This window comes from Haemaphysalis longicornis, unplaced genomic scaffold (genome assembly GCF_048455015.1).
Source record: "Haemaphysalis longicornis isolate Haplotype H1 unplaced genomic scaffold, Haemaphysalis longicornis Haplotype H1 scaffold_5, whole genome shotgun sequence".
Taxonomy (NCBI): Eukaryota; Metazoa; Arthropoda; class Arachnida; order Ixodida; family Ixodidae; genus Haemaphysalis; species Haemaphysalis longicornis.
Genome location: NW_027526385.1, coordinates 50090363 through 50115356, shown reverse-complemented (window position 1 = coordinate 50115356; position 24994 = coordinate 50090363). Strand labels below are relative to the sequence as shown.

At 45.7% G+C, this 24994-nt stretch overlaps 1 protein-coding gene across 2 annotated transcripts in view; it reads right to left on the bottom strand.

Moving 5' to 3' along the window:
• Positions 1-1024: 1024 nt before the first annotated feature.
• Positions 1025-24994, bottom strand: part of LOC144139220 (uncharacterized) — a 40449-nt gene continuing 16479 nt past the window's right edge. For both annotated transcript variants that reach the window (XM_077671640.1, XM_077671641.1), the window contains exons 5-11: positions 23208-23463; positions 15062-15216; positions 9514-9605; positions 9082-9240; positions 6052-6121; positions 4119-4229; positions 1025-1230 (exon numbers count right to left, since the gene is read on the bottom strand). In XM_077671640.1, the coding sequence (XP_077527766.1) occupies positions 4132-4229; positions 6052-6121; positions 9082-9240; positions 9514-9605; positions 15062-15216; positions 23208-23463 (830 nt within the window). In that variant the 3' untranslated portion in view covers positions 1025-1230; positions 4119-4131. The remainder of the gene's footprint in view (positions 1231-4118; positions 4230-6051; positions 6122-9081; positions 9241-9513; positions 9606-15061; positions 15217-23207; positions 23464-24994) is intronic.

Here is a 24994-nt window from a genome sequence, read left to right as displayed (position 1 = left end):
GCCGTTTCCAGTGTTGCCAAGCGAAGAAATTGACGGCTAAACTTATCCATGAATAGCACACAGCTTTGGCCTACATTTCGTCTCTTCTTTTATGAGGTGTCAGTGAAGTTTCTGTGTGTGCGCTTTGTTTTTCTGATTTTGTGGTGAATGACGGCTTCCGCAATCAGAAACGAGCACTGCCGTTTTCATGTGTGGGAGCTAGAAGCTGCAATTGAGACGTCAGGGCCGTGTGATTTTGGTGGGGGCCTGTAAATTACCAGAAAGCGCATTGCGAGCAGTTGTGTTTGGTTTATTCCTAATAGCAGGCTTTCAAATACTGGCGACATGGCAGTTTCGACATTTGATGAATGACAATAGTGTGGGGATTTCAAAATACGGAATGAGGCAGTTATCCGAAAGGCGGTTCTTATTCCCATGATCCGCGCGGGACACTCGGGGGGGGAGGTATCTCCGTGAGGGAGCCCTCAGTGCCCAGGTAGCTCTCTAGTTTGGTGTAACAGCATCAGAAGGGGGTAGTACATAACCTGAAAGCAGCGCAAATAGAAAAAAAAGAGGAATAAGGACACAAACACAGCGCTGACTCACAACTGAAAGTTTATTGTATCACATAAAGCTGAAATACTCACGATGTCTGTAAAAAATGGAAAGAAGAAAGGCTATATAACACTACCTCAAGAAAATACAAAACGTGATCATCATGATACCAACCCCTGCAGGGACATATCACTTCAGAACATGTCACGTATGGGTCTTGGTTGGCCGCTCATGACTGCGCATCTCAGAATTAAAGTTATATCGCCGTTTTCGTGTCCTTCTTTCTCTGGTGTTTTCTTCTTTTCGCGCTATTTTCCAGTCATGGCATACCAACTGGCGTCAACTTCCACCCTTACTGGCAGTACATACCTGTCCTATTCAACGAACCTAACGTAGGACATTCACCCTGCACTTCTGTGAATGTGTGGGTCGCACGATCGAAAACTGAGCAAAATAAATGAAGAAATATTTTTATTCCAGTACAGTACGGAGACCTGGTCGATTGGGGGGAGGGGAGATTGGAGTTTTCGTAGGTTAAGCAGTCTTCACATCCGTAGGTAGACTTTGCTTGCGTGATCAAAATCCCATAACGACGTGAACATATGCCGTGAATGACGTGAAGATATGAAAAATACGTGCTCATGGTGTGTCTTTCCTGCTGGACACTTTGGCCGTCCCAGATGAGGAGTTGTAACTCTGCTGGAATAAAATGGAAACGAAAGGGGGTAGGAGAGGTTCGGGTTTTAGGATGCCAAAGTATTCACAGCTACATATATATGCCGCTTGCAGATCAGGATGCCTTCCGTTCGTGCTGGGTAGATCCACTTGTGCAATAACAATAACGTGTGCAATGACGTGTGCCCGTGACAATATATTCCCTTTGTTTGCACCTTTCCTGCTGGAGCTCTGCGCAGTGACAGATGAGATGGTGTAAGGGAAGAACAATGCAGATAGATTATTTACCGCGGTGTCTGAGTTCGGGCTTCAGGAGTGAGTGAATCATCGGCATGAGCTTCTACTACCGGAAGAAGCGTTTCGCTCTCAGTACAGCTCAAAGGAGCCGATAGTTACGGCATAAAGAGTGCTCGTAATACTAGCAGAAGAAGCGTGACGAACTTAATAAGGCTGTATGGCTGGCAAGTCTACTTTAGTGCCGGAAGAGAAGTTGTGTTACTAAAAACCGGAGAGTAATAAAAAACATAGGGCGTTTCCAAATAGGCGGCTTGGATTTTACACTACTGCTTATTGTGTCCAACCGCGGATGAACGTCGCGGCGCTGCCGTAGTTGGAGACCACGTGGCAAACGTGCCCGGAACAAGCGTGGTGGCCTATGCTCAATATCAAGCTATATCACTGCAAGAACTCTGCCATGTTATGTACGCGCAGTTAAGTACACAGTTAAAATACTCTGCTGTGCGAGTGCTTCATATTTGGCTCACCAGGCTCAGACGGGTAAAGCACCTGCGCGGGATTCAAGTATCAACCGACCGTTTATTTGTTTAAATACGTGCACGAAATCAGGAACGTTTCTCAATGCATGCACCGCAGTTCGGACATCGTGCAATGCACATGTAAGGGCATACTAGAAGAGAATGGTCCTAGCTCATCATACCGCTACGGAAAATGTCGAATAGAGTTCGAACCCAGCTGCCACCGCCGTCTTTTTGACGGGGGCGAAAAACCGAAACTTTCTGGAGTGGGCATGTTCGAGTACGTTAAGGTGCCCAGTTGCGTGGTATAAACAAATACACTGCACCAACAAAATCCTTTCGGTAAGTAGAAGCCAAACTTTGTGGCTAGTTTTTGCAATACACCTAAGGGGACACTGAAGGCAGCCAACAATTTGGTTTCAAACGAAATTCTGACTTTCCCATAGGCCTTTTAGCGTGCGTTTGATGCCGAAAGGTGCCTTAATTGCTGACAAATCGCTACTCAAACGCTGCTCAAATATGACACAAACAGCGCTGGTAGCGTCACGATAAAGCAAGTGAGGCAGCGGAGATGTATAGCGGTATAGAAGAAGCAACCGAATACAGCGCTACCATGTACCGAGAAGGTTGGTCAGTGTCGGTTGAATAAGCCGCACTTTCCCGAACTTTCACGTTCTTTTCAGCTCCGGGCCATTAAAGGGCAGTGCAGATAAAACCCAAGTTTGTTTTATTCCAAAGATTTCGAGCTTTACAGTGGCCCCAGCGCTTCTCCGAATGCAAACGATGTTTTAGTCAATGAGAAATTAATCGACTTCAGTTAAATTTTTTTATTTTCCCGCTAAGACGTGTGTTTTCGTGGTCTGCAATGACATCACAGGAACCGACCGCTCTGACCGTTAGTGAATCCTGATGGCGCCACCATACAGCGGCAAGCCGTTTACTGCCTTTGGTTTGTTTTTGACCGTATTTAAACCCTGCTTGTTTTTGTTCAGAGAGGAAATAATCGTTGCGTTAAACATAGTGCTCCCTCGACAAATATGGTCCCGTAAGACACCGTTGCTTGCGTCAGTCACTCAGTGTCATCTGAGACAACCACAAAAACCCGCAGTCCTGTCCAGCTAAACCAAGCATAGTGCGCGCAGTACCAACAGCAGTACGCATCGGTACTTCAATGTTTACGTGTGCTTTCGTAACTTTTTCTGTTTGTCCCACCATTCTTACTGCTTTAAAAAGAATGTGCCCCAAATTTAAGCGCAAATAGCTCGTTCGGCAAGCTTATAAGCTCTGACTAATTTGAGTTTGCTTTTGCCGACCTCCACCAATCGCAGAGCTGGCTGGTATGACATCATAAGTTCTGTTGCGGGAAATGAGCTAGTGGGTCACATGGCCATTCGCTTTTTAACTAATTATACAGCTTATTTGAGCGACGTTTACGGTAATAGTGGTGTCAGTGTGATTCTAACGGGGCAATCTTTTGACTGAACCAAACCTTTCACGGCCCCTGTAAGGCCCCGCGAATGTTGTCGTCGAACCAACCACTCGTCCGTAGCTCCCCGAAAAGCTATACTGTGGTGACTTATCGCCATGGGGGATGGTTATCGTGCATGCGCGCCGCCAGTCGTGCTGTGGAGAGGCGGAGAGAGAAAAAGTGAGAAGCGGACTGTTTTCCTAGGGCCGTTAGGCTTAGGAGCGCAATAGTCGAATCAAAACTACGAAAAAGTAACGTCAGCCTCACCAAACGACCGACCCCAGTATGGACGAGTAGCGCCATCGAGCGGTAGCCAGGAAAGGCCAACGTTGAGCACGCGAGGTGATTTAAGCACATCCGGTGCAAGTTTCGCGGTAGAGTCAGTGGCGGCGCACCTGTCACGTTTTCAATTTTTTTACCTTATTTTAAAAAGCTATGCGCAGGATTGGTATATTCGTGTTTTCGGTGTGAGCTAACCTATCGATACAGAGCAACTTGTATTTTGACTTCAATGTCCCCTTAATAACAAAGTTTGCGTCTCAACTTCTCATCTTGGTTGTCTTCAAGCTAAAAAGGGAAGGGGTATACGACAAAATGCTAATGAAGGTGATGCACAAGCTCACACGTACACAAAACATCTTTCAAATATTGGAAAGTGTGTGGATGGTAATTTTTGAGTTGTTCACCTGTGATATTGGCTTACAGGGCCATGTGACCGAAATTGTGCCAGTAGGGCTTGGCGTAATGGCTCTTGTGAACGACATACCCGGGGTTCAGAGATTGCACACTCTGGCATCCTGCAAAGTAGAGTAAAATAGTAGTGTGCGTGATGCATTGGAGAGGTGCTTCTAATGTTGTGAGTGCAAGCTTGTTCTTTAATGGTGCATAGTGAGCAGGTCGACATGAAAGTCCCATTGAGTCATAGGGGCTCAGTTTAAGCAATCCACTCCAGTATATAGGACGCTCAAATATCGTTGGGAATTTTACTAAGCATCATTTGTTTCTTTTCGAAGATTCCCTTTTCATTGCCTATACTTACTCCAGATTATTCCAGCGATGCAGTACTCGCGTATACGAGCTCTTCTCAGCTTTCTCTTTTCAGCCTCAGCTTTCAAGAATCCAGATGCCATGCCACACGTTTTCTTCGATGTTTTTGACATCATCGAGGTGCCAAATCCGATCAATATAAATGTATCTCTACATATATATTGAAATTCCTCTAAGGTGGTTACGATTGTGGCGCTCTGATATGAATGGCAACGGGAGTGACGACGATGACGACATGAACTGCTTAAACGGGGTCTTAAAAACCAAATAAAGGCCGCCATTACAGGAGAAGAGCTCAGAATTCCCTCGCCAGTGGTCTGGGAAGTTGTACAGGCACACTCAAGCGCGGAGCTCCAAGTTAACCGGCTAGAACGCCTCATTTTTCGCTGACACACCTTGTAACACCAAATGACAGGAATTGCCAACGATGCGGTGTAAGTCACAAATTACACTTTGTGTGCACCTTTTCAACGTTTGCTAAATAGCGACAAGAGGCTTTCAAAAAGACTAACATCACTCATTTTCACATTTTTTCCGACTGGATTCTGAGAAGGGCATCCAGCCGAAGTTGATAGTTTGGCAGTAAGGTCGATTACGGGGTAGCCGGTGCGACCTCTTTGGGCTTGCTGTCAACGAATTGCACGTGCGATCCCGAGAGCGTGGAAATCGCATAATCGTGCAGTGAGTTACTGCACTTGTCGGTGCGACTGGGCATGAGGTTGCTGACTCGAAAGAAGGTCATACCGCTTGGGGTGCTATCACAATTCGGTTTTTTTTTATGAGCGGAGGTGTTGTATGTCGTGCCTTTTCGTTACTCTGCCGAAGGTCGTGCGTCACGCTGGGGTAAAAGCAGGTTCGCATATCTGCCACCGGCCTGGCAGAAACCGGTTACCAGTCCGACCAATGGAGGGCGCAATGTTTTCGTAGGCTCCAGGTCCCTCTCCCTTCCGCTATGAGAGGGAGAGGGGAGGGAGCCTGCCGCCATTGAAGTTTCTGCTGATTCCTTTGCCCGAACCGTACAATTTGCGCGGTGACGGCTCTGCCGTTGTGGAGCGAGCGTTCATTGTCGTTCAAGCCGAGTGAAAAGAATCAAAGATGCGCTGTTTCAGCAGGTTTCACGCTGGGTGGAACTGCGTTTACGTTCTTGGCGAATGATACAAGGGTCATTATTGCGCCCTGCAGAAAAAGTGCCTTGGCTCATCACTTGTTGCGACGAACACTCATATGCCGGTGGCGAAAGCTGTCGTATTGTCATCACAGCGTACTTGTCCCAATAAATACACATTGTTAATTGCATTTCGTGGGAATTTCGGTCAAGCTGAGATTATCTTCAGAAGCACAAAGTCCACCCGGGAAACTTTACCGAGCCTTTCGCACTCTGAAAGTGACATCAACTGAATTACTACGTTCAAGACGCAATAGTTCGTTTTGTAGCGCAACGAAGAATTGCTACACATTTTCACCACCATGGGAAAAAGTGGGGGAAAAGAGTGTTCAGAAAATTTACGTTTAAGTCTTAGAAACGGTAAGGCACCGAAGAAGTTGGAGTAATGCGCGGCATTGCCAACTTACCCAACAGCTTCAGAGTGCGCTCGAGCTCAGTCCTCAGAATGTCCAGGACTTTGTCGACGCCTTTCTTCCCCTGCAGACGAAAATTAAGTGGAACGACAGAAAGCCGTGGTCATTATAGCGTACTTTTTGCAGCATGTGTAATAATTTACAACCATTACTGACTCCAGCCTCGTAGTATTCAGTTTCACTTTCTATTTGTTTATTTAAAATACCTTACGCATACTTTACAAATACCTTAAAATACCTTACGCAGGGCATTGAGTAAGGGGGTTACACGTGAAAAAGTGCAAATTAACAATATTTGTAAGACACAAGGACGAACACGATCCAAGAAGTTGGCCGCAAATATCTGAAAAGAGGAAAATTCAAATAGAACAAGTGCTACATTTTGAGCAAATAAAGAACAACATGCGGCACATTCAAGATAGATTGCGGGCAATAGCAAAAATACACTTCAAACGTAAAAATGCGATTCCAGACAATTCACATAAAACAGTGACAACAGAGTACTACAACATTTAAAAAAAATTAAGCATCACGAAGGTCACGGTATGGGTCGCGCTTGGATTAGCCGGCAACGCTATCAGGAAGGTTTGTCCTGGTTGGTGGGCAGAAGAAGTGCAGATAATTTACATGCGGCTACTTTGCCATGCTGGCGGAAAAAAACGATGTTCATTATTTACCCTAAGTGGCATAGTAGTCGGAACTTAAGGTTTAGTATTGCGTGTGGCGCACTGTAAACATATTTGCGAAAAGCAATGTTGCATCAGAGATGTAACGGTTGAAGTGAAAGATTAAGCGCAATTTCTGTTACACTTGAGGGGTACTTGTAAGTCAGTAACCAACTCGCCCAACTTACCGCCTTAGTTGTCCTTATTTCTAGTACAACGGGGGTACTTGTACCTGCGTGAATTAAACATTGCACCTCTATTCTCGATCGATTCAATCTTTTTAATCAAGTATGTGGACTAGACGGGTACTCAAATTCACGCTGTCGTCGAATGTATGTTATGTAAGCTAGTTTACGAATGTTAGAAAGAGTGTAACGCAAATTTCGACGCATAAAACCTAATGACCTGGAAGCCTTGGTGCAGATGATATAGATATCGTAACTCTACGAAAGGCGCTCTCTGAGCGTAATACCTAAGTATTTGCAAGAGCAAGCGCCATCCAGTTGGGTGCTATTTACATGATGGTCTAAAATTGATCTGTCACGCCTACGGGTAAAAAAAAAACACATTGCACCTAGATACGTTCATTGACAATAATCATGTGTTCAAATAAACCCCTGGTTTCCCGTTTAGAAGGGCATTCTTTTTCTCGCCGTTTTTATGACTGGTACAGACTAACTATATGAGTAAATACCAGTTTTGTTGTAGTTACTAAAGTTGCGACAATTTTCAAGTTATCTATTGCGTGCAATTTCCCGATGCTTTATGCTGTTCTAATAAACAAAACGGCAATATTACGAGCATGTTCATTTCTTGAACCCAGCTTTTCTTGCTGATCTCTGTTTAGGGGAGGGAAGAAACTGCTCGCGACATTTAAATCCGCTTAAGCAGCCTGAACGCAAAAGCATGGCGTATAATTGTGACGGGCACCTTTTATGTACACGCTCATCCGTCGATACAGAAGCCATGGTATTGTACCGTCTGTAATGTATACTAATTCATCGTATTCTACTTTAATCAATTGTACTCTACCGCCATCTGTTTTTATGCATGTTAATACCCATTTATCTTAATCCAGCGTATTTAATCTTAATCTATCTGAATCATACCTTAATCCAACTTAGCTCATCTTAACCAAACCAATTTTATCGCAACCTATCTTAATCCAACCTTAATTCACTTCCATTCTTTTTGATCTACATAAGCGCATCTTGATACCAACCTTAAGTCACAATATGTCATGTTAATCCACATTGACTCATCTTCGTCTACCTTAACATCACTTTAGTAAACGTTACTATCAATCGCGAATCAATTATTATTCCGTCTCTTCATCTTATTCCGCCTTGATGCCACCTTAGAAATTATTACTCCCCCCATCAATTGTTAAGTAACCTGGGTGAGCGGCAACCTTTATACATGTAATAGCAGCGCAGCACTGCCAAAGCACCACCGCGCTCCTCCAGTGCGAAGTTCTTGCCATTGTGATGACGTCACTTATGGTACCATTCGAGTTTACGCATTGTCGGCGCTCACTTTTCGTACAGTGAACTTAACGCGTGGCCTCTTTTCGCGTTTTATGACGCATAATTGGGTGTCGCTTCAATAACAAAAATTTGAGGAAGCTTGAACTCACGCACAAGACGAATGGCGAAGCTGTTGTAGCTGAGCATTGCCGGACACATTTATAGTTAAGTTTCAGTGTCATTGTTTATTTGCATAGTTGTGGTTCTAGTAACCGTCGTCATATACACCGACGAGGTCGTCCTCTCCTTTGCGGCGATTGGGGGATGCAAAGTCATCCTCAGCATTGTAGACTACCACCAGCTCTTCGTCATCGACTCGAGGCAGCGGTGGCGGGATCTGCAAGTCATCTCGGCAAGGACTGGCACACTCGTAGTCATCTCTCCAATTATCCATGATGACTTCTACAGAATGCGGCGGCCGCGGTGACCACTCCCAAGCAGGGTGTCTATTCATCTTTAGAATTAGCGCTGGAGTTAACGTGCGCGGCAGCGCTTGAAGACGGCGCTTAAGTATTTTTTTGTTAAAGTCGCTGCGCGAGCCGGGGACTCGAAGGTCGCCGCGAGGAACGCGCCCACGAGCGCCGGCCATTTTCTCACTCTTAGGAGGTTTTTGCGAGTTTTTTTTTTTTTTTTGCTAAAGCAACTGCGCGTGCTGGCGACGCTCGGCGGTCGCAGTGAGACACGCGATCACGTTGTTCGGCTTTCCCTTCGTATTTTTTCCTGCAACGGCGAACTTACGGCCAGTAACAACAGCTCCTCTGTTAACAATTCTACCCAGATTTTTGCGAAGGTGTATCAGTTTATTAGACAACTGAAAGGCAAGTGTGACTTACGTCGTACGAGAGTCCCCACGCCCCGGGTCGGCCGCAGAACACAGCTCGGGCCCCGAAGCTAAGCGCTTTGGCCACGTCGGATCCACTGCGAACTCCGCTGTCGAGGTACACTTCCAAGCGGTGACCTACTGCGCTCACGATTTCCGGCAGAACTTCGATCTGGAAAACAATGGACGCGCAAGGCAAAATGTTTAAAGGTACTAACCGAGATTGAGTTTAAATACAATCCGTGTGGTTGTAGAAGATTTGATTTGTGATACATGAGTACAAGCGACAAATTAAGTTGTGCCCAGTTTAGGTTACGCGACTGAAATCGCGGTTACTTCCCCCAACAAAACTTCAGACCCAACGTACATGGTAGTGCGGGTCGTGCTTCAAGACTTATTAAAAAGAAAGGGACGTGTGCGGTAAAGGTTTCGGAAAAGCACGTACCGTGGCTGGCGTTCCGTCAAGCTGACGGCCTCCGTGATTGGACACTAGGACGGCGGCCGCGCCATGGTTTGCCGCTTGAACTGCTGCCTCGGCTGCGCCCGCAAACACAAACAATGAACATTACTGGCACACCTAAAATAACTGCGATGCAGCATGCTTTGCAAAGTTCTCAATGATGGCGTTCGTAACGCGCCGCCACCACAAAAACCTGTATAACATATGGCGTACACATTGGAGTGAACAAACACACAACAGGCTACATGTAATAAAACCACACTTGGGAAGATACACTACTGGCATATGCAACACTGAAGTCGCATTGGCTAAGTAGTTACGGATAGGGCACACACATCCAACCAACTCCCATCCGCTCACTGTATCTCAAAGACCTCTGTGTAGCAGGTGTGGAGACGGCCTATCCGTGATCCACATCCTTATACAAAGCAAGTCACTAGAAACAACACGACACAGACCCTTTGCACAACTGACAACACTTCACTACACCCATCGTACTTCAGAGGGGACAATCACATAATTACCCACAAGTGTACTGCAAAGTTTCTTAGCGATGTCAAGTTTTTACACCTCATCACTTACCATGCATGTTGACATCCTGCCACTTTAAACCAGTCATCATCATTGTGTTTTATGCCCTTTCACGTATATTTTATTTAAAAGCTGTATATTTGGTATCACTTCGTCCTCATAAAACCGCTTTTCCTTGGGGCTCTTTGCCCTTAGTCGCCCTCACGCCGTAAAAACCCAATCATCATCATCATCATCATCGATACCCGAAAACGCCTAAGTGAAAGAGACAGCGCTTCCTGTGGCCATAATCGAACCTTGGTCCATGGCGTTCTGAAGTAGGCGTCTACCCAACTGCTCCGTTTCGACATGATAGACGCGGTTTCTAAATTGTAGACGACAACGAAAGAATCCGCCACGAGAAAGCTCCGCGTTCAACCATCGTCGTCGTTTGACGGAGGGGTGCATGATTGTTTCGTGCTATATATTTTTCAAATACATCCTTTCCAACCAGTACATAATAAACCCACGAAGTCTCAGGGTTTCTGCAACTCCCTTTTCAAAGACACCCATTGATTTTTTTAGAAACCTGCCTTTATCAGTGCTTACTAGCTCCCGTATTCAATTCCATTTAGGAGACATGAAGGACACTGTTCAATTCCAAGAAATTATCCTTTGGTATCTGAGTCCGCTTTATTTAACACACGACAAAAGTTTTCAACAGCTAAGATGTTTAGCAAATAGTAATGTTTTGTATCCGCAGTTAAAAATACCAAGAAAGTGCCGAACGCGCTCACGTAAGCGCGGGCATCGCGGCGATTACCCGGCAGCTAACAAAACTAAGAAAATGCCTAGCGCACGTGTGTGCGTGCCTCGCTGCCACAGTATTTCAGGAAATTTAACGACCATTTTCAACGCACCCTTCCGTAAACCAAATTATCCGGCAAACAATGACCATTCAACTGTATGGCATTCAAGTCCGCATAGACTGGACTCCTGGCCATTATTTGGCGGCAGCAGGGAATCAGGCAGCCCACGAAGCTGCGCAGGAGGCTTGCTCTTTTCTCTCCTCCGCTGGCCCCGCCGTCGCCCAGCCTTCAGACCTTCCTGAATGCTTGGACACGACCGAAAATATCAGCGTACCCCCCGCCATTCGCATACCCCGGTACAAACACGAAAAGAAACTCCGACTCAAGCAACCTACGCCGAAGGATCACGTTTCCAACAGACCTTCCCTTACAAGAACCCAAGAAATATTTATTAACAAATTCTATACAGATGCATCATTTTCACCGGAAACAATTCGCAAATGGTACTACCCCCCTATCAACCCAAAATGTTCATACTGTCAGCAAGCCGTCAAGGCTGATTTGCACCACCTGGTGTGGATATTCCCCAAATTCTCTCGATACCGGAATTTCACTTCCCCCTACCCAGATCCCTCAACCCACACCGATCCCCTCACATTAGATGAACACACCATTAACCTTATCATACGGTTCGCCACTAAGAGCGGTCTAGCGCGAGTTATATAGCGATGGTCTACACCAGTGAATGAACCATTCAATGCTGTAAAATTGTCGTCTGAAAACCTGATGCCGCCTCCCGAAGACCACGAACTCATATGAGCCCCCTTCAACCAACAATCCTCCCCTCCCAACTCCCCTACAAGGCCTCCGGCCTTCCCTTTTTGAATAAAAGTTTTAACAACAACCACCGCCCCGCGTCCCAGGCGCACGTTTGTCAAGCCAAGCATGCAAACTTAGGGAGATTGGGCAAGATTGGCATAAAAAATTCCAGAGTTCGCTGTAATCGCGGAAACGCTTGCTCGGAACGAGAAAGACCCGTCATAGCGTTGGCCCCTCCAGGGTGATGAACAATACTTATCACTTCCAAAAAATTGAAAGAAGCTTACACTTGTAGCAATAATGATGGGTTATATGTCGTTACGGTAGCGAAGAAGGAGCAAATCGGCTGCTATCGCGGACCTAAACCTTCGCGATGGTCGTGAAGGTTGCGTACAGCTTCGCTACCTTCAAGTCTTACGCGTTAGCGTGAGCTTCCTGCAACTTTTTTATATAAAACCACAAGAAGCATTAAAAGCTCAAATCTCACGCTACAGTTCCGTCACATGGGCAGGAGTTACGTAAAATGGGTCAGCAATAAAAAAATTGTGTATGGGAGATAGTCGAGGCTCACGTAGACGGCTTAGGGGGTTTATTTACGGGCGAGAGGTGAAGCGAGCGCAGACTTGAGCGTCCAGACCGTGGCCTATATGACGCGCAAAGGCGTCTTCCGCGGTGATTCTTCCGCTGAACGCATAGCCTACCGGGTCGATTGACAACTTTTCCATATGTCTGATGCCTGCGCACGGCACATATCCTGATGCTCTCATGTGTCCTTTATTCTCACTACAATACTTGTCAGTGCGTCACCTGCACGTTGGCATTCAGGTGGTATAATCCCATAGAACCACAGATACCACCTCAACCACCCAGTCAAGTTTCTTGGTGGTGGGTTACGTCGGCGGCCGCCAATCGCGCAAGCATTAGTTTTACGAGGATAAAACAAGAAGGAATACAATGTATTATGAGTATTTACAGTAGAGGGCAACGCAGGCCGGAATTGTTGTTGCTCCTTGTATTACTGACGCATACCCAATCAGGGGATCGGCCAAACATCAGTCGTTAAACCGAAAGAGATTACTGACTAGGTACATTACTCGAGCAAAATAAGAAAAATTTGGAAGCTGTTTTCTTCTTGTGTTTGAGGAAGCGAGTTTGAAAATTAGTCATTAATAAAATCAAACCAAAAAAGGGCGAATCTGTGACGATGGTGATGATGTCTTGAGATGTAGTGGCTGTGAGGGCTATTGCGATTTCTTCTGCAGTTGTGGAGTCGTTGCCAGTTACTGTTGCGGAAGTCAATTCAATTCCTCGGTGGTCTACTGTTGAAATTGCGGAGGCTGGTTTATCGGCATATTTGGCGGCGTCAACATAGCGGGTGTCTCGTGGCTTGACTTTAAGCATCTTGCGAAGCATTCGAATCCGTGCTTGTCGGCGACCCTGGTTATGAAGGGGATGCATATTCTTGGGTATTAGGGTGACGGAGACGCAATCGCGTAGTTCCAGAGGGATGCGTTGGTGGGGGTGATGGGCGGCAGGTAGTTGGTAGCCGAGGCGACGGAGGAGGTGACAGCTAGTGCTTGAGAGCTTGAGACGTTCGATCTGGTTGACATGGTGGGCCTCTCGAAGTTCGTCCCAGGTGTTATGAAGTACCATCTGCAGTAATTTGGCAGTGGAAGTTGTTGGCGGTAGCCCTAGTGCTAATTTATAGGCTTACCGTATGATTATATCGAGTTTTTGTATTTCACAATTTTTGATAGCCAAATATGGATTTCCGTATGTGATGCGGCTAATTAGGAGGGCTTGTATTAGGTGCACGAGGTCATTTTCTTTCAGTCCTTGTCGACGATTCGGAATGCGTTTGATGCAAAATATAAAAATAGCGAAAATGGCGATTGGTGTACCGCCCTGAATTTCCACAAAAATTGCAGATCTGCGGAAGTTCCACGGTATTCGTTATAATAGCGTTAGATATATATTCAAAAATCAAACAATGATAAAAATGTAAAAAGATAGCGAAAATAGCGAACTGTGTAACACCCTGCATTTGCACAATAATGCAGATTTCACGGAAGTTCAACCTTTAATTGTTATAACAGCGGAAATGGACATAATTGCTGGAGCAGAACTTTGAAAACTAAAAAACAAAAACTACAAAAATAGCGATAATGGCGAAGCGTGTAACGCCTTTTATTTCCAAAAAAATTCAAATTTGGGGTGGAACTAACAAATGTAATCGTTATAGTAGTGTATAGAGAGATACATGGTCTGACAGACTTTATAAAAGCCAAAAAATGTGGCTGTAAAGAACTCACTCTAGAGAAGCGGCTTAAGAATGCTACGCATAAGTAGTCAATTCTCTGAATTTCTGCTGATTTTTTTGTGACAGGATTAGATCTGAGTGAGTTACCAAAGGCAAGCTCTTATAAATAGGACAGTTTTTTTTTTTTTTTTAAGTACCCGCCGCGGTGGCTCAGTGGCTAAGGCGTTGCGCTGCTGAGCGTGTTCGCGGGTTCGATTCCCGGCCGCGGCGGCCGCTTTTCTGATGGAGGCAAAAAGCAAAAACGCCCGTGTGTACGAGATTTCGGCGCACGTTAAACATCCCCAGGTGGTCAAAATTAATCCGGAGCCCTCCACTACGGCGCGCCTCATCGCCTGCGTTGCGTCGGCGCGTTAAACCCCACAATCAATCAAATCAATCACAGTTTTTTAAGCGCAGAGCACTTTATGAGCTCGCCTTGTTGTCATAGCTCGCTAACGGTCGATGCGACTGCCGGAATCAGGCGGCGCAGCGAGATAACGGCCCGAAGTAGGGCCTTCTGTACCGGGGTCAGGGAGCCACGTTGAGGCTTCGAAAACCACGCGGTATAAATAGTCATAACCGTTCGAACATCGTGAACCGCTGGCCTTTTTCATGCATCTCCCGGTTGTTTAGCGCAAACAAAACTGCTGGTGCATTTCAGGCAAAACTTTGTGTATAACACCGGCAGCCCCCGCGTTGCTTTAGTTAGGAAAACTCGTTGGGTTGGTTTGTACAATAGTTAGCGAAAAAAGCGGCCGCGCAAGATAAAAATGGCGCGTTAGAAATGACGCAAAACAGCTCCAGCATACGAAATTAAAGCAAGCACAAAACGAAAAGAACTGTTGCTGGCGCAGTCTCAGGCAGGTGGCGCGCGAGAACTGCGAAGGCGGGAAAGTTGAATTGCATGGGGTGGTAGCAGTGAGCAGATAACGGCGCTGCAGCCCATTATGGCGAATCACTGCTCTGCACTTCCGATAGCTTCGACATTGAGTGTTGGAACGGCTTTAATGTTTTCTCTCACGGCCCCTTTAATGGAGCACACCTTGTTGATAAAACCACTTTCTTTCAATAGCACTGCGGGTGCACAGAAACGTACCCGTGAGGATTCCCTTGACAACGACTGGCAGTCCGGAGATTTGTCGAAGCCAGGCGACGTCTTTCCAGGACACAGACGGCGAAATGAATTCGTTCACTTTCGATTCGGCGGCCGTCAGATTGAGGGCACCTGGTGCGCCTATCAGGTTGGCGAATCTGCAATACACCGCATTGTAAGTGACTGCACTGCACTAGGTATAAATAGGATTGTTCGTTTTCGTGTAAAACCCGACTTTACACTATTTTTACGCCCTGAAGATGTTTCAGGAGGTTCGGGTTAAACCCGGTTTCTCTCCGAATGGACTTTTTCAAAGTAGCAATCTCCACAATCGTGCTCTGCCGTTCCGCCGTTCTCAAGCGGCACTTGCTGGAAGCAAGCCCCACAAACACACCTTCCGAATTCATTGATTATTGGAATCGACTCTACCACCATTAACATCGGGCTGGCAAATGCTACCCTTACATTGCTGTGCCTAGCTAATGAAAGTTGTGTTGTCGAGAGACTCTTCTCCCAGTTGAGATACGTTCAGCGATCAGACAGGCTTCGAATGATACAGACAGGTTGCGCAAGCAGATCACAATAATGTATGCAAACAAGGATGAGAGAACAATTGATGACCAGCTTTTCGTGAATAAAATATTTCATTAGCTGGAAGTGATCAATGCTCTTTGCTGTCAGTATTTTTTCATTTCCAAACAAGTGCAAAATTTTGGATAACATTTTAAAGAGAACGCCGAAGTCGCCCCGATTGCCAGCTTGAAATAAACACCAATTTTAACGAGTTAGAGTTAAAAAGGTTGTGATACCCTCTAAAGTACACTGAGTGTATTAACATAAAATTACCACATGTATTGATTTCACCCGAAAAAACCCGAATTTCGAAATGGTTTCCCGAAAACACCCAAAAATAGCACCAGGGTTTTAACCCCCGCGAGTTTTAAAAAATATCAAACCCGAAAACCAACTACCTTAGGTGTAAATACAGACACAAATTATTAAAGATGGCAGTCTTTCTTGGGTTACTCAAACGCGAAACTGGTGGTCTATTTGCATGTTTGCCTGTCTGTCCATCAATTCACCCGCCGGGCCCAATTTCAAGGGACACAGTACCGATTTTTGTCGAGTGTCTTTTTTTTTTCACCCAAATGAAAAGGCATCGCTTAAAACACCTGAACCCGAAACGGTTTTCATGATTGAGTATTAGAACTTTTGAAATCGGAATTTTTAAATCTTCCAGCCGCACGTGACCCGCGAAAAGGAATGCTGGCCACCGTGAGAGCGTGCCGTGCGGAAACGTACTTTTAACTGCAGGTGAGGTAAACAGATAAATTTTAAAAACTTGTCCCTGGGTAAAACAACAATATTGTGCAAAATTTCCTATTTCTTCATGCTGTTTTTGAATCACGCGTTGAAATCGGCGGAGGTGCTTGGACACGACGTAGTGCCGCGTTCAGGCACTACGTGTCGCCACCTTTCAGACTTCAGAAATCTTAGTACAAAATTTAAAAATTTTCCGTCTGTTTATTTAGAAATTCCTTGCGGTTAACCTGGTATATAATACGGTGGCTTTCAAACAAGCTAGGCGGCGTGCACGGCACAAGAATCGGTTGTCTGTCCCTTTAAAAAATTGTTGAGCGAGACGTTTACACCGGAAAGACATTCTTAATCCAGTAAATCTAGAAATGTGCTCTTCTTTGAAGACATTGTTGACCTAAAGGATAATAATAGGCCTATTTAAGAAAAAAACATCATCAATACATATCTGGCGTTCGCGGTGTTCTTTTAAATAATAATAGATGCATTCTCAATTTCGCTAAGCAAATGATAGAAAACGCATCAAAAACAATGTTTCACCCGCAAAGTAGACACCAGGATGACGCCCGAGCTTCGTGCTCGTGGCTCGCGCGTCAGGCACCAACAATACCAAGAGATGGCGTAGCAGTGCGAACGCGGCAACATTTGAATCCGCAGGCCTCCAATGGGTGGGCCGGTACACAAGGTGAACAGAATGAAAGGTGGGCGAATAGTGGGATGTGGCAGTGGCCGCAGAAGACTATGGTCTTTCGACGACATTTGCAGCGAGGCGAGTAGATGCGCGGCCACTTTTTAATACTGCCGTTAGCCACGTGTGCCCCAGAAATGCTGCTGTAGCCTACCTCTACAATCTGCGAAAAATACGCAACTTGTTGTCTGTACTGACAAGCTGATATCAGGAGTCGCAATATTCTTCGGCAGCAGCCGGTCCGAAATTTCATTCAAACTCTCTGCGTCATCCCATTATTGAGCAGTAATGATGTTTTACCAGAGATTCTCCTCTATAGCCTTGTTAGAATTCCGAAAATAGTATTAAGTTTAGTAAATATGTCAAATTGTCGAGAAAGCTAAAAATACCTACGTGGCACCTGCGTTGCACAGAAGCCCTCGGCAGTTTTTGTTCGTAGAAGCTTTATGATTGTATAAATGTTGGGCCGTGGGATGTCCACAGCATTCAAGATTCATAGGCATTGCGGCTTGCGTCTATACGAGCGCCACCCCTTCTATGATAATCATTTTGATGTTTTTTTTTTCAATTCGAGCTCACTTAGTTTTAGACATGCTGGTGGGTTGCACGCCTTCATGCCCGTAAAATCATATATAGGCATATAGCTTGCGTTCCCTTTTGCTTGTTGATTGATTGATTGGGGCGTTTAACGCGCCGACGCAACGCAGGCGATGAGGCGCGCCGTAGTGGAGGGCTCCGGATTAATTTTGACCACCTGGGGATCTTTAACCGTGCGCCGAAATCTCGTACACACGGGCGTTTTTGCTTTTCGCCTCCATCAGAAGCACTTTTGCTTGCGCGCTGCTCCCTTGCTTGCCAAGCAAAGAGGACATGCTTTCAGTGCGAATGTTCGTGCGGGAATGTAATAAAATCCGTCCTCATTTTCGGCCACCTCCACAAGACCCAAATGTGGTTTGTTGCTTGAAAGCGTAGCCTAATAAAGCGTTCAGAAAGCGTGTAAAGCTCTATTCTGCCCTTTACCTTCATCCGCAATTTACTTCTGCAGTTTCCACAAAAAAAAAACTTTGTTTCAACGGAACAACTGTCAGCCATCAAACTAATCGAGGACGCATATAAAGCTCAGAGCTCTTAGCTAACGTCTAGGATCAGCAGCTTCTCCCGATGAAGATATTCTTATCTATTTGTCGTGTAGGAATCTCATTTTCCAATATTAATCGCAAAACGTTTGCTGAAGCCATCTCCTACGAATTTGGGCGTCTCCTAATCAAGCAATCACGATGCTTTTCAATAATGTAACACTAAGAATAACGAACCGGTCCTTGCATCGTCGATAAGTCTTGTGCATCGATGTGCAAACAAACACGTTACAAACTGCAGTGCACAAACTGTAATTGTTTCTCTACTGTTAGCGTGCTTCCAAAGCTAGGTCAATAATTCAAGTGCACGTTTATGTGCAGGTGCAAGTGACAGGGGGCATACTAATCCCCTAGGATGAAAAAAATGACTGTGTCCTTGACCCAGCGTTAGCACGCTAGGAATCAGTTTTTTTTTTGCGTCCAGGACAAATTCTGTGCCATTGTGACCGCTTCATAACGACGAGGCAACAGCTCTCCACCACGCTTCGCCGACTCGACGACCACCCCTTTACAGCGCAGACAATTTTCTGTCGTAGGCGTTGTCCGTCACAGGCCGAAAAGGCTATAAAAGCCTTACTGCTCTTTTTGAAGGACACGGGCCTATCTGAACGATTGTAGGGACATTACTATAGTGCAGCGCCCTTAGTTCGCCAATTTTATCGGTGGACCGTATTAGTTTTGTGCATTTTGTGGTTCTGTGCGTTGTTTGTACCGCCTTTCTAGTTGCCTGGTCACGCCTTGTGTTTTTTCTACTTTTCTTTCTCTCATTTTCTCCTTTAATATGTACCGCAGTCCTTTCTTTCCCTTTCATTTCCCGTATCCCCTCCCCCCTGAGTAGGGTAGCCAACCGGACGGTATTCTGGTTAACCTCCCTGCCTTTCCTGTACTATTCCTTCCTTCTTTCCAATGGTTGAGCGAAAATCACGGAACGTAAAAAAATACCTTGCTAATTGTATCCCAACTTAGGCACGGCCAGCACTGGTGGTAGTGCCATTATCTGTTAACGCACACACTCCGGATTGAAAGTTGCCATGTTCGAAATAAACTGTTGGCACTACAATGCAACACACTTGAAGAGTTGTGTTGAAAATCAAGCTTGAACAGATAGCGAAATTATTAGGTTTGCTATGTTAAATACACAGGAGCAGCAGCGTTGTTGTTGCGCTCAATGGCACTGGGCACATTTTAATTGCCTTGTTGGGATTTACCAAATAACTTCAAATTGTCACATTTTGAACACACAAAAACAAATTTCAAACTAATTCCGCACGCATTTGCAGCCAAAGTACGCACTGCGCGTTCCGAATTATGCGTGTAGCTCCCCAGCCTATGCACTTACACCTGTATGAAACGCTATAGTATATGAACTCACGCATCCACCTATTCCAAAGCACGAGCGATCAAACAACTACACTTGAGTAGAAGACAGTAATGTCTGACAGTGCTTTTCTCTAAAGATTAACTAAGGTTTGGCCAATATGGCGTGAGTTACCTTTACATTTAGGAATGCTTTAGAAGGGCTTTGCTTATGAATGCTATGGCTGTTTACTGTGTACGTGCAGTGCTACGAATGCTATAATAGTTGCCAATACAGAATGACACGGAGTAGATGCCCTTTTTAGTTTATGCTCTCTTTTTGTTGCACGTTGATAAAGGCTGTTAGGTAGTGGTTTACTTGGTGCATCTAGAAAGAAGCCGGGTAGTAACAACAATATTGCTTGAGTTGCATCAGTTAAGCCCTCAAGAAATTCCCGGGCTTTGAAGAACACAAAAAAAGTAATTTATGAAAGCTTTTGAGTTATCTGTTGTAATAAATAAACTGATTGATTGATTGATTGATTGATTGATTGATTGATTGATTGATTGATTGATTGATTGATTGATTCCTTCCTTCCTTCCTTCCTTCCTTCCTTCCTTCCTTCCTTCCTTCCTTCCTTCCTTCCTTCCTTCATTCATTCATTCATTCATTCATTCATTCATTCATTCATTCATTCATCTGTTGTGATTAGCGCAGTACTAACACACTCATGTTTACTTTGCATGCATATAATTTAAGAACCTTAAGTGGTTATAGACCCCATTCTGAGGGCGTTTCATCTGTCCAATAAAGTAGAAAAAGTGTTTCCCAGGCCTTTGAGTTTCTTGAAAGCTTGGCCCAGAGGTCAATACGTTAAAAGTGCAACGGCTGAATTTTTATTGAATATATTGTTTGTAATTTTGAGTTAATATCTAGGTTTTTCCAGAGTATTTAAGGAAAACCGCCATAAAACAGCTTGCTTTCATTAAAAAAAGTTGTCCGCCGGTGTGGAAGAATGCTGCCCAGAAATTCCAAGTGCATAATAATTTGGATCCGCTACGGCTAGTATAGGTTGGATGATCATTTTTGCTCTGTTCCCTTGTTGTATAAAGCCCTCTTAAAAAAACTGTTCGAGATTTGTTCCAATACATCTTGTTCGGTTATCTTGCACCTTGCAGGTTGAAGGGACCATGCAACGCTTTTTTCAACTTTTTTCTAAATCCTTAATGCTTTTAGAAAGCGCAGTCAAGAAACATAAGCTGCTCTTAGTGTAGGGGGTCATAAATAACCTCAGCCACAAAGTTTCGCTCAATGTCCATCACATAACTTAAGAAATCGCTTAAATAGTTTTCCCTCTATCCCGGTCTTGGCATTCTTCGAGCACCCAAATTATTTCACTACAGCAGTGTAGCGGCTATTGGCTGGCTTTTTTCAGTTACAGCAAACACTCCATTCGAGAGCCATTTTTCAAAAAAAAAAAGAGGAAAACGAATAGCAAAGCAGAAACCGAAGGTAGACCTTCTGCTACGAGCAAATCAAGGAGGCTCCTGAGTGTCTGGAATGACTATACCTTTAACAGTACTTTTAGACGCGAAGGAAGGAGTGAAAGAGCTTACCGGAAGTGTTGCAGAGTCCCTTTAACGGCTGAATATACACGTGCTCAGCCGACAATATTTTTCGTAGCCAACTAGTTTTGTCACGCAGTTAGGGTCTTGTGTAATCAGTTTAAAGAGACCTTGCTTATGTGGTATTCACATAAACGTTTGGCGGGCTATTTCTTCTCTTGGAAATACTAAAAACCGCCATGACAGTGCTCACCGTGTCTGCGTCTGCATCCGCATCTCGCAGACGACAAAAAAAAAAAAAACAGGCCCCGGCGTCCATCGTCTGCGCCGTTACCACCGGATACAAGGCCGTGGCGTCAACTAATGTGAATAATAGCAGTGAAGTTGCACGGTGATGCTCTACTTGCCCTAGAGATCTCCGCAACACCCACTGGAGAATGGAGTCGTGGTTGCAAAAGGAAGTGGCACGACGCTCGAAGTGCCGAGGCTGCATCGCAGTTGCCTGCGAATGGGGCGCAAGACATGTGCGCCCGCACCTTGCACACAGCAGCGTCGTTGAGTAGAAAAGCCACATCATAATGTTTCCGAAGAAATTTTGAACGTTCACGCGCACGCCGATTGAGATGCAATGGCAGCGGTAGAAGTGCGCGCGTTGTCAGCTGGGAGAATAGCGACATCTTTCGGCAAGCGGTCGAAAGGAAAGGCGCTACCGGCTGGTGAGCAATCTGTTGCTGATACCAAAACACGGCAGCTGGTAATTAGCTGATCTGGGTCGATGACGTCACTCTCGCTGTGCGACAGGTAGGCTGTAGGACGCTGCGAGAAACAGTAGTTAAAGTTGAGGTAATGCTTTTGAGCCTCATATGCCGCCGCCATGCTGGAGCGTGCGCGTCCCCGTTGTCAGGGTGACACCCATGGTCGCCCGCATGCGTGCCACACCAGTTAATGAAAGCTACACAACCGATGAACGTTTTTTCTTTACTTGGTGCGTGGAAGCGCTGTGAACGCTGCAGTCATGATTGATTGATTGTGGGGTTTAACGCGCCGACGCAACGCAGGCGATGAGGCGCGCCGTAGTGGAGGGCTCCGGATTAACTTTGACCACCTGGGGATCTTTATCGTGCGCCGAAATCTCGTACACACGGGCGTTTTTGCTTTTCGCCTCCATCAGAAAAGCGGCCGCCGCGGCCGGGAATCGAACCCGCGACCTCGTGCTCAGCAGCGCAACGCCTTAGCCACTGAGCCACCGCGGCGGGTCGCTGCAGTCATGCCTACCACATAGCTGCACTGCGTGATTTGCACGCCGCAGCCGATATGCCTTTCAGTTTCTGGTTTGCTTCTGTTGCAGGTTTTTAAAGTGACTGTCGAGTGCGTTTATTGTTCAACAAAAAGGAATCCGGCCAATAGCTGCGATATAGCCAGAGCGACGTCCCTCGAGCAAACAAACAATGCCGAGACTGAGAAAGACAGAAAAATCTACAGGGAAGAGAACAGCAATTTGTCTAAAGAATTTCGTCTAAAATACTTTGTGACCCCCTATATTAAGTGATGAATGCGCTTGTTGGCTACGCTCTGAGAGCAATTCCGATGAATAAAAAAGTTGAAAAAGTGTGCCAGGTCCAATAAATGCAGGTGCGTTATCGAAAGTTCAGGAGCTTCTGCTGCTACAAGTGTGGGCTTTAACCCGTTAGCTTACACTAAAAAATACACTCTAAATTGCGTAAAGTGCCTGTCCTCTAGCGGTGTCCCTTCTATGAGTTTCTTACTCCATGGGGAGAGTAAGGAGGGTTTGTTTACTCCCTCAAAATGGGGTGTTTCTAGGAAATGGAAATAAAGTATTTTCGGAGTTATAATGGAAATAGAATGGAGTATTTATGAAGGTATACTATTGTGGGGAATTTAAGGTGGTTAAAATAGTGTATTTTTTTATTCCCTCCAGCATGTTTTTGGAAAATGTTCATGGAGGTTTCACGTGGTTGAGTCGGAGTCTATTTTGGCCTCTCTGGGAGTATTTATGTTATTTTTAAGGCATTTTCAGGAGGTTCAAAGGGAGCATTTTTTTGTAGGGTTTCAGAAAAACTTCGGGGAGTTTTTTTAAACCTTTGGAGGCGAGTTTCACAAGGTAGAGGTGCGGCGCTCGGCTTACGTGACGTTTCGCGGCAGGGTGAAGCGGTTCCTGGCTGGGCTTATTTTATGCCCCACCACGGGCGAGTCCGCTGTGAGCACTATTGCAGAGTATCCAGCCTTGGCGGCTCTCTGAACCAGCCACTTCGTCACCGACCGTTTTCGAAACATGTACGTCTGGAAGAAGAGGAGTGCATCAGGAGCCTGCCGCCGGACTTCTTCCATGGCCGTCGAGCTGAACGAACTCAGGATCATCACTGTGCCGGCGTCCCGGACGGCTGCAAAGAACAGGGGAGAGTTGTTAAGCCAAGTGGTAACAAAACCGCTCGGGGCACTTAGGTCTGGTTACGTGAACTGATTGATTTGATTGATTATGGGGTTTAACGCGCCGACGCAACGCAGGCGATGAGGCGCGCCGTAGTGGAGGGCTCCGGATTAATTTTGACCACCTGGGGATCTTTAACGTGCGCCGAAATTTCGTACACACGGGCGTTTTTGCTTTTCGCCTCCATCAAAAAAGCGGCCGCCGCGGCCGGGAATCGAAGCCGCGACTTCGTGCTCAGCAGCGCAACGCCTTAGCCACTGAGCCACCGCGGCGGGTTCGTGAACTGAAGGCGAAAGCCTAACGATGCTTATTATGAACTACTTTACTGCCACATCGTGTTTGTGTCATTTTCCCTGAGTTTAATTCTGTGTTTTGGCACAAGTTACTTCGACCAGCTTATCCTCATCTACTCATGTGGCGTCACGTTCAGGTTTCACGCGGCGGGCGCTGTTCAACAGCATTTATGATTCTTATTCATAGTTCTGTGAATTTTCTGAACCCGGCCGCAGCTGCGCAGAAATGTCAGAGCTGCTTTGAATGGATTGTGGGAACGCTGCGCGTCTGGCCAAGGGCCCAACAGTACTTCGTCCAACACCACACGACAGTCCAAACGTGCCAATGATCTGGCTAGTTGAGGGCCGTCCGTCTGAACTTTAACACGTGCACTGTATGAGTATAGGTATCTTTCGTATAAACCAATTAATTCATATCTCCGCCATCGTCATCTCTCTCATCCTCTATCCACGCTATTTCTTCCTCTTCCCCTATCCACAAACGCAATAGCTGGCCACATCTACTACCATTAGGCCGACTTTTCGGTGTTTTTTTTTTATTTCAATAACATTCCTCTCTCTCTTTTGTGAAGCGGGCGCATTAACCCCTTAAATATCCCGATTGCTGGCCAATCCCCGGAGTGGGTACGTGCAAAAAAAAAAGAAAGGAGGAACGATCAAAAATTTTGTTCTACCGCTGCCAACTCGCAAAGATAGAACATCGTCGACATTGCCTTCATGTCACATTTCAAACATATATGTGCTATGCCAGAAGTACAAACCGGCTGGTCGTAAATGAGATCGTCGGTTCGGCAAGGGTGCATTCTCTCTCCCTGGGTTTTCTCAGTTCATTTTGAAGCTCTGTGCCGAAGCGTACTCCGCAGCCCTAATGTTCGAAGAATAAGTTCTGAAAATGCTTGTGTCAAGGAGCAAGAATACGCGGATAATGTTGCTTACTGATGCGCTGACAAGTCAAGTGCAAATAATGTCACGGAACTTACGCAGTCTTTGCTTAGTGACCGGAGTATAAACTATTTTTTGAAAATTCCTGTCGTTTTTGGTTTGGGCAGTGCAGAACTACTTCATCACAGTTCGCAGATACTTGCTCCCCCTCGGGAATTTCCCTTAAATCTGGTTCAGTGACAGTTCGTAGGTATCCGCCGAGTTACTGTTAACGTGCGCTCCCTGGGGCGGGGGGCTCGCTCCATAGTT